This window comes from Haplochromis burtoni, unplaced genomic scaffold (genome assembly GCF_018398535.1).
Source record: "Haplochromis burtoni strain Fernald_Lab_line unplaced genomic scaffold, NCSU_Asbu1 Contig_45, whole genome shotgun sequence".
In the NCBI taxonomy this organism is placed as follows: Eukaryota; Metazoa; Chordata; class Actinopteri; order Cichliformes; family Cichlidae; genus Haplochromis; species Haplochromis burtoni.
This window is the reverse complement of record NW_024582406.1, coordinates 2,913,613-2,923,849: the sequence shown is the minus strand read 5'-3', so window position 1 is coordinate 2,923,849 and position 10,237 is coordinate 2,913,613. Positions and strand designations below refer to the sequence as shown.

The window sequence follows — 10,237 nt, the reverse complement described above, 5'->3', positions numbered from 1 at the left end:
ACTGTGTACGTGACAAATAAAATTTGAATTTGAAATGTTTTCATGAATGGTCGAAATGAATTATGATGAATTGTGAATTATTATTATTTCTATCCTTTAATCAGTGAGGTAATAAAGGAACAGTGAACCTAATTTCCTTAGCTTTTGAGAATTGAAACATCTCACATTTCCGACTGGGAACTCGGATATTACGAATTCCGACTTCATCCGGAACGCATCATGGCCTCTGCAGAGATACTTCCGGGTCACGTGTCAAAGAAGTTTCCTAAGCAAAATGGACGAATAGAACGCACCCTGACTTACTCAAGCGATCTGGACTTTCCAAAAAATAATATATATTTATAGGATTGAATGTGCTTTAAAACATCGCTCCACGTAGATTCGATATTCCCGGCAATATTGTCCAGTAAAATAATAAAGTTTCCTTTGGTCCCACCTTCTTAAAAGTAACGGCCAGTCACAGCATTAGTGGTTCAACAAAGCTCTATCTGATAGGCTAGCTAGCCTGACAAGCTGGGTCAGTTATGAATGAAGAGTGGATGTTTCTGACCAATGAGCGTTTAGGACGTAGACGCTAAGCTTATAATTGACAAGGTGACGGTTTAACGCGTCCTGCCTTTTTTGACTGCAGCTGTGCACAAGACCAACTAATTCAGGACTCCCTGAAATCCGTATCTAACCGGTAATATTTGCCTGTATTACTTCATACACTTCGTCTCTACTCAGTTAAGGCGTTTTATTATTATTTTTTTCTGGCATTTAAATGGCGTAGTATATCTGATGTTCGTATGTCTAATTGTTAGTGGTAGCATTGGATTGCTAGCATGCTAGGACGTTTATTGAATGATGTGGTTCTGATGAATGACAGAATTGTATTTTTAGCTGCATTCATATACGTGAACTTAGGCTAGTATTAAGATGAAGAGTCAATTTTGCTGTGGTTGTTGCTTCACCACTCAAGCAACGGGTCCTATGCCGGGTTTACCGCGGACAAGCTACCATGACAGGAAGCTAAACGTAAAGTGTCTGACAGTCTGGGCCTGCCGAGCTTTGAATCAGTACGCGCATGCAAGGACGCCGCTGTGGACACGAGTGGTGTCACATAACCTTTTGTCACTGCATCTTAGCCTGGCTTGAAATGGTTTAGTGTCGTGCGCCGTGCTTGTCGTCTTGGTTGCTGCTGTCCACTTGCTGTCCACTTTTGACCTTCAGGGCTGTGTGCTAAGTAGCTTAGCTCCGGTGCTGCTCTAGGACAATAATTCAACCCCCCTGAGACCCCTGTCTAAGCAGGGGACTTAAAGGATTGAAACTAAGTTGTTGGGTTTTTTCCTCAGTAAACTGGCCTTTAAAAATAAAAAATTACGGCTCTGTTCACAGTAAGTAGAAATGTCCTGAATTGTCTCAAAGCCATTCATTGTACAATGTAAGTGGACATCTATTAGTTTGTTTAGAGTTGATCCTGATAGTAAGCATTCAAATTGGATTAGATGAGGTGCATCAGGCAACAGCAAGCCCATCAGTTTTTGCTATCATACCAGTCCTGTATTTGAAATGGCTCTTCCTTTATTAAATTTAAAAAAAAAAAACTTACAAGATCAATTTTGCACATGGAAACTATCCACAGTATGTCTTTCAAGATGTGCAAGTAAAAGTGTGTAGAACTGGGATCTCTACCTTGTCAGTTCTTGGGGTTTTTATTCTTTGAAACAAATATGAACATTGTTAAATCCCATCTTTCCCCAAAAAATGTTTATCCACTTTCCCACATCACCATGACTGTTGTATATCCAAATTAATTGTGGCTTGCCTAAATGCATACCTGCCAAGTTTTTGAAGGTCACTTCTGCCTTCTCTAACTGAAGATACTGTGTCACCTTGGACTGAATCCTTCTCACTATCTAGAAATGAATGTGTCGGAACACTAACTTTAAAATTTTTCTCTCCAGATTCCAGCCATGTATCTCTGCACCAAGTTTGTCACTTCTCCTGCTGTGGTATGTTACCTGATAACGTGATAGTTAAATCATCATGTTCTTCATTAATTCATGTTTTAATTGTTTGGGGTGAAACATAAACCGTTCAAGTTTCAATTGGTTTTATTTTCATGCAAAGACTTATCAGTTAGTTGGAATATTTTACCGCAGGGATGTGAAAGCAGTGTTAACATAATATGATCAAATCATGCAGCTTGAACAGTGGCATTGCCAGCTAAAAACCTTTAACGGCATCTTGATGTACAGTGCAAAACTCACTGTGCCAACTGGGTTGGGCGATTTGCTTCATAGTCCAGTCATGCTGTTGCGTGTTGATGTTCACACCAAAATATAACACTTGTGCTGTTTCGAAAATGCTGTGAAGAGCTTTAAATTAAACACAAATATATTCATTATCACTTAACCCGGTGCTTGGTTCTTCTCTTGGTTGCTCAGATTGTTTACTTGTAATGTTTTGGTCTGCTTACAGCTGCGTGGGGGTTCCAGAGTCCTGACACGGCCAGTCACAGTTTCTCTCTTCAACAGACCTGAAGGCACAGTGGAGCAACAGGTCAATACTTTCACTGAATCACTGCACTGTTCACTTGCAACATGTAAAATCAGTACTGTGATGTGCTTATGGGATGAGTGACATGACTCAAAACTGATTTAATAGTTTTACACTGAGTGGTGGTTTCCAAAAGTAATTTCAAGGATCTTGTTTAGATGCAATCAGTTTGTTAGTTAAAGGCTGCAAATGTTTCAAATTGTTAATGTAATACTCGTAAACATGCATTTTCTTTTGTCTTCACCCAGGCCCTGTTGCCAGTCAGCCAATCTGCAGTCCTGACCCGCTCCTTCCGGACCAGCACCATTTCCTGTGATATTGACACTGCTGCCAAGTTCATTGGTGCTGGTGCTGCCACAGTTGGTGTGGCTGGTTCTGGAGCTGGAATCGGAACAGTGTTTGGCAGCCTTATCATTGGCTATGCCAGGTAATGTTTTTATGCATCAGCTTGAAGGGTTGCATAGTTGTTTTGGGGGGGGGAGGGGAGACTACCAGTAGTGTCTGTTTTAAAACTTCACTAATTTGAAGACTTGAAAGCTGGTCAAGCTGTCATCAGTTCCTTATTTGCATCGACAGACATTGGAAGAGTCATTTTAAGCATCTGACTAACGCTCTGTCTTTACATCTATAGCAACATATGAATGCTTCATTTCTCTCACTAAAATGAGCAGCAACACATACCATTAATGGCTGATTGCTTCAAGCCATTGAATAAAACTAATAATGGACAGAATATGCTGGCTTGCTAAATTCTCTTTAAACCCTTGTGTTGTCCTTGGGTCATTTTTGTCCTCTAAAGAAATCTTTTGCTATCAAAAATGTGTTTTTTTTATTAATCAAATGGTCTGAAAATAGAAGTTATTCATTACTATGCTATGCATGATTGGAATAAATTTTAAGTAGTTTGATTTATTTATGGGGTTTTTATTGGATTTTATAACACCTGTGGTCCTCGTGGACAAAATGATCAGAAGTACAAAGTGTTGCAAAGAGCCGTATTTTCACACCATACTGCTTTCAAACATCTTTGATCTTGGATTACTGATGTGTGGGGTCAAGCACTGGTCATAACAACAACAGGCAGCACAATGAGGAGGCAGATGCTCTATATTCAATGAAATTTTATTTATACTGCGCCAAATCATAACAGTCGCATCAAGGTGCTTCGTATTGTAAGGTAGACCTTACAATAATACATACACAGAAAGTATGCTCACAAACCTCCATTGCACTGGAGATTTGCATACTTTGATGAGCCTACTCTTATTTTACCATGTTGTGCAAAGCAATGACCAGTAAGACAAAAGCATATATTGTCCTCTAGTATAATGAGGAGGGAGAATCACTGTTAAGGAAGATCCAGGGTTAGAAGATAAAGAAAATATTGTCCATTTTTAGAGCACATGCCACCCTTTCTCTGAAAAAGCACATCACCCACCTGCAGAAGTGGATGAAGAATCTGAACTATGTTCAAGTAGGTTCTCAGGCATCCAGGACATGGTAGTCTGAGGAGCTTGGAAAGAAAGTGACTGGGCTTAGCAGAATTAGCAGATGACCTGCTCTATAGCCAACTCAATGACAAAAAAGGAGGGACAATGAGAGAGGAAGGAAAAATGGATCAAATGCAGCTGTAGGCATATGTGAGTATGTTGATTCTTACGGCCGTGCATCCAGTAGAGTCGCTACAGCCAGTTTATGACATCCTGAGTCTGGTAGAGAAGTTTTCATACTAACACAATATTAATCATAGAAGCACAAAGGTTATATTTCTTGATAAAGACACAATAGATGATCGTTCATGACACAAACGTGCTCCCATTTGAGGTGTATGCAACAAGTGGGTGTTTCTCCTGCTGTGATGTGAGATCCTGGTACTGATGTGACTGTATGAGCACCAAGTCCCCTTCAGAGGACTCTGTCCATTCCAACAGAACATCCCAAGTAAACCAGGGAACTATGAGATAAAACCATGGGCAGTATATGATGCCAGGTCCAGCTGTACATGGAACATGCTAGTGCACAATGGCAAACAGTCTGTCCTGTAGTCAGGACACATGAGTTGTCCCTAACATTGCAGGCCTGCAACTGCAGAAAAGAATGCTGTCCATGATGGGACCAGTGCAGAGGAATAAACATGAGCTTCCTCCTGCACTTGTGTCAAATATGGACACGCCTTTGTCCTCATGAAAGTTTGCCTTCACTCATACCCATGCCGTGGTGTCCTACCATGCCAAAATATAGAAAACTGTCAGGTAATGAGTTGGAATAAAGTTGAATAAAACCTTGAAACACAGAGATGGATGATATTTTATACTTGTTGCTTTATAAACGGTCAAAGCAAACAGGGTCATTTTTGAGCCCAGAGGACAACAGATGTGATTATTTGCTGCCAGTAAAAAACTTGAAGTAGTTTAAAAACAGCTTTCTAAATTAACTTTGACATAAACTCGTCTGTGATAATCTGTTAAAGCAACAGACTCCGGTTGTAAAACAATAATCACAATAACTGATGATTTAATTTTTTTTTACCCGAAAACAAAGAAAAAATTCATTTTTATGTTTTTATCAGACTTACAATTTCTTTTATTCCATTTCAAATTTATCAAAATGTTTGAATTAAGTTTTAATTAAGTGGTGGAAAAATCCACTTCATATTAATTAAGTATCAATCAAACCAGATGGGGACATTTTTGACCCCTGAGGACCACAGGTGTGATTATGTGCTGCCATTTAAAAAAAAAATAAATAAATAAATTTTTAAATGGTTCAAAAAAACTTTCTCACTGAAGTTCAATATACAGCACTCTGTAGTTAGTCAAAATTATCTAAACAATTAAATATTTTATTTTGTTTTATTTCCACTCGAAAACAGTGTGTTTTCTGGTGGGCACCAGACCTTTATGTAAACAAGGTCTGGTGGCCCTATAATGTAGGGTAAATTTTGTGTTAATGTGTTGGTCTTAAGTAAAACTATGGTGTAACACTGAATTGATTGACAATTAATACTTTAAAAAAACACTCAAATGAAGTGGGGACATTTTTGACCCCTGAGGACCACAGGTGTATGGAAATTGGGAGGACATTATGAGGGTTAAATCAGTCTGGAAATTGAACTTTTGAAATCCCATCCAAGAAAATGTGCCTGAGAGCTGCTTCTTGATCTCAGAACAAACTGAAAATCAGGTTGTAGTATAAATAGTTGCATGATGGAAGAAAAAACAAAACAAAAAAAACCCCCATAAACCTGTGGGCTTATGTGGAAAGTGGGTTCTTGAAGCACTTTGACAATGTACCAACTAACATTTTAGTACACTCTGCTGGTGACAGAATCAGGGAGTTTTTGTCTTGTAGGTAAGGCTGTGTATACATTTCCACCAGGAACTACATTACTGCAGTCGTTAACATGCAGGAAGAAAAGCTAAAAGTGGCATACTAACACGATCCCCAACTAGACTTTGAGATGTGTCAATGTGAAATTAATGGTCCATTTTATTACTAACAGTAAAACCCCTGAAAATTCCATAAATAACTATAAGCTCTTAGACCAAAATCTGTCAGAAATGTTGCAAAGAGTGTAACTGGTACATTTCTTGTTGTAGATGGTGAGACTTTGTGCTAAAATTGGTACTACAGGTCTGTTGTTCGAGGGGGTGTAAAAGTGACCCTGCAAGATGACCTACATGTATTTAGTTGTAATGGCACAGAATCTGAATGTATCCTTGTACCTGTCTGCTCTCCTTTACAGGAACCCTTCCCTGAAGCAGCAGCTCTTCTCCTACGCCATCCTAGGCTTTGCTCTATCTGAGGCTATGGGCCTCTTCTGTCTGATGGTGGCATTCCTAATTCTGTTTGCCATGTAAACCTGGAAATGCACCCAATACCTCCTTCACTTCAACCCCTTGTTCTCCACTTCCTTGCTTTGTCACTACCTTCCTTCCAAAGGGAAGAGGGCTTTCTCAGAACCAGAACTCTGAACAAGCTCCCAGGCCATTCCAATCAACAGAAAATATTAAAGGAAAATATTTACAACTGAGGTTGAGCCTGAAGTCTAACATTTTTATGTTCCTACAGTTATTTGTTTTTGATATAAGGCTTCATTTGGTGGGGGAGGGACACTGTCCTTCAAAAATAAATGGGTTTAATCTAATATTGCTAAGTGTCAGCTCTTTATAGGATGAATGATGCTCTGTCATGCAGGATTTGTTTGCATTTCATGTCTTTCATCAGCAGCACACAACTTTCAAAGAGCTGTCTGCAGTACATGGGTCAAAGTGTTTAATTTCATACAACTTTATTAGGCTCTTGACACATTATGACCATATAGGGAAGAAAAGGTCAAATATGTTTTAAAATGAAACAACATACAAAATAAAAATGGAAATCACTGACTTAACAGGAGTCCATACATCCATGATGCAGCCCATTAGAGCAACGCTAGATTGAAAATGACATGAATGCTTAAACAGTTGTCAAATTGTGTCACATCCTCTGACCTTACTGAGTGGAGGTTCTGGTTTACATCTGCCAATTTCCAGTGCCTTTCCCTTCTCAACATCTCTTCATTATGGTATGAAAGAAGGCACATGGTTTAAGTTGGAACCAACTTTGTACGATCAACTTCTTAATTATAAACCCCTCATGGTAAGATTCCCTCAGCAACCCTTAAATGTATCAAATTTTAAGATTTAATGCAAGTTTTCTTGAACTTTAAGCACAGTCAGCTCTATCGTGATTTGAACCACTGTAGCTATTTGCATCAGTGATTCAAAAGGAGTTTGTTATACAACAGTGTCATTACATTTCATCCATCTCAGTCCTTAAAGTCTGACTACCAAATGTGAGTGACCCTATCAGATAAAATTATGCCAACCTGGAAAGTTGAGTAAATAGTTACTAAATGAGTAAAATTCAAATAAAATGCATAATCTCAGAATTTTACGTCCTCAATCACATAGTAAAATAAAAGGTGATTATTTTACTTGTCTATGGCAGCTTTATTTCATTAGCTCATGGTGTTTAAAAGAAGTGAGCCAACCCAAAAAATTATGAGTCGTTCAACTATTAAATGAATGTACTAGCAATAACCTGCCCTGTGGACAAAAATAACTGAAAAGGCAAGGCAGTCCTTTACCTCAAGGGAATGAACAGCAACACTTGCCATTTCCATCGACTATTTGTGGACTTGTATGTCAATCGTACTCTCACTATATTGTCAAAAATATTCACTCACCGATCCAAATCATTGAACTCGGGCGTATAAAGTAAAGCATGCGGGCTGCTACAAACATTTGTCAAAGAATGGGTTGCTACCACAAGTAGAGTTGATTCCACCATGGTACCGTGATAGGACACCTCTGGTGCCACAATTAGGTGTGATATTTCTTTGTTACTAATTATTCTGGAGTTAACCGCTGGTTGCATTGTAACAAAGTGGAAGCCATTGAGAACAACAGGAACTCTGCTGTTTTTGTGTGGCCTACCACTTTGTGGCAGAGTCAGTGGAAGCTTAGGCATCTAGTGTGCAGAGGTCACCAACTTTCTGTAGAATCAATAGCTGCAGATCTCCAAACTTAATTTGGCCTTCAGATGGATCAAGAACCGTGCATGGGGAGCTTCATGAAATGGCAGCTGCACCCAAGCCTTACATCACCAAGAGCAAAGCAATGGATACACAACCACTGAATCTTTGTTGTTGTTTGCACAACAATGGAATTGGATCATATTGAGTCTCCTGCAATAATAACTCCTTCCATCAAAATAACAGAGCAATTACACAGCTATTGCATATTTGCCTAAAGCTAGTCTCAGAGCAGCAACGTTATAGTTCGATTGAGCACTTAGTGCCATTACTGCCCTAGAGGAGAAAGTTGTTAGTCCCTGCCTCCTGTTTTGCTCCTGCCAGAGGGCAAGAGCTCCGACGGAGTAGCCTGGATGAGTTGGGTCCTTGATGTTTTTTGCCTTGTCAGACACTGAGAGGTTCTTGCAAGGTCGGGATGGGGTGGCCGGTACTTCCTTAGGCAATGGTGGTAACCTTTTTGAAGTGCCTTCTTTTCTGTGCTGTAGTGCAACTGCTGTACCACACACATACAAAAGGTGAGTATGCTTTCAATGTAGTAGCAGTAGAAGGCCAGTAGCAGCACCAGGGTAAATCTTATTACGTTACGGACACGGCTGTGCCTTTATCACCTTTGTAATGTAATCAGATCAGTCAGGAAGACGGGTGCCTGTAAAACATGCAGATTTTAAAAAATAAATGCAAATCTAAAATCAACACAAACACTCATATTTCTTAAAGTTTTGCAATTAAAAAACTGCAGGTATACAAGTCTAAGGGGACTGTGATTACACAAATATTTGTGTGGTATCTACAGTGCAGATATGTGTTTTTAAAGTATTACAGTAGTACTAGAAGACTATTCTTCAAGACAAGAGTGCCTGTGCTGTGACAATGTCTCAATAGTACTAAATTGTTCAATCAATTGCGCAAAAGATTTCCACAAGTGGTGCCCTCTATTGAAGAGTCACCACTGGAGGAATCCTCACAAGTTACCTGCTGATGAAAAGTGGCTGTATGGTTGTCCCATTCTTCCTCAAATTTATACTAACTCCTTAGTCTTGAAGATGTCAAATAGACAACTGCTCCAGCTCATCCCTATAAGGGGATTCACCCCGGCCAAACATGAGTCTAACCACTGTGGTGTCAATCACAAACTTCATGAAGTCTGTGAGGGAGGATGGTATTGAAAGCTGAGCTATCATCCATGAGGAGCATTCTGCAGGCTGTCTTGGTTTTGTGCCAGATATGATGAGGACAGCTTCAGGATATGTACTCTGTTGTTTGGTGATGGTGTTATAAAGATGGCCAATGGCTGCACTAGGACTGGCATCTGGTGGTATATTTACAGCAGTAGGAAGTATGACAGTAAACTCCTGTGGCAGATTTATGGGTCTATATTTGATAAACACACTCAAATCATCTGAGCAGTGCCTACTTATCACAATTACACTGGTGCATCATCTGTTTATATATACATGCATATCCCACCTCCTTTGCTCCTACCATATGCCTTACTCCTATCATGTTGAACTGTTGTGTAGCCTGTTAAGCTAATCACAGTGTCTCCATTAACAGCAGAATGCAGTTGTCCCAGCTTATCTTGTTTGTTGATATTTACAGCCTTAGTTTATCCACCTTGTTGGTGAGGGATCTTGGATTTGTGAGAAGGATACTGTCAAGCAGTGGTTTTCATTTTGGTGTGTTATTAGGGGTCCCAGTGTCCCATCACATTTTCCAGCCAACACTAACCTTCTGAGAAAGGCCTCTAGAGGTTAGGTGTGTGTAACCTTTAGAGTACTTTCTCTGAAGTATCTTCACATAACCTGAGAAAATTCTTTAAAAATTATTTTTACTTTTAACTTTACAAAGTTTTAGTGCAATGTACAAAACAGAGTACTTCAGAATTTTCACATTATTTTCATGTTATGGTTTCCTCCCTACATATAACATATTATAGTGCAACACCTGACAGAACAGAACAATACAGACACAACAGTGCAAAAGTGCAAAAGACTGAACATTGTGCAAAAAGTAACTTGATGTTTGAAGGTGTGTGTGTGTGTGTGTGTGTGTGTGTGTGTGTGTGTGTGTGTGTGTGTGAGAGAGTGTGCAAGTCGTACTGCTCGGAATGTGTAAAAG

At 39.4% G+C, this 10,237-nt stretch overlaps 1 protein-coding gene across 1 annotated transcript; it reads left to right on the top strand.

The window, feature by feature from the left end:
* The first annotated feature begins 539 nt into the window (after positions 1–539).
* atp5mc1 (ATP synthase membrane subunit c locus 1) lies at positions 540–6,688 on the top strand. The gene is made up of 5 exons (XM_005926773.3): positions 540–682; positions 1,947–1,994; positions 2,464–2,544; positions 2,790–2,968; positions 6,287–6,688. Exons 2-5 carry the CDS (start codon positions 1,956–1,958, stop codon positions 6,399–6,401), a joined length of 414 nt encoding a protein of 137 aa, XP_005926835.1. The 5' UTR covers positions 540–682; positions 1,947–1,955; the 3' UTR covers positions 6,402–6,688.
* The last annotated feature ends 3,549 nt before the right edge of the window (positions 6,689–10,237 follow it).

Bases quoted from the DNA above. Each gene is read 5' to 3' on its own strand.
- atp5mc1 (XM_005926773.3), top strand. From the start codon at position 1,956: ATGTATCTCTGCACCAAGTTTGTCACTTCTCCTGCTGTG. The intron at 1,995-2,463 runs GTATGTTACCTG...GTCTGCTTACAG, and splicing joins TTGTCACTTCTCCTGCTGTG to CTGCGTGGGGGTTCCAGAGT. The intron at 2,969-6,286 runs GTAATGTTTTTA...TCTCCTTTACAG, and splicing joins CTTATCATTGGCTATGCCAG to GAACCCTTCCCTGAAGCAGC.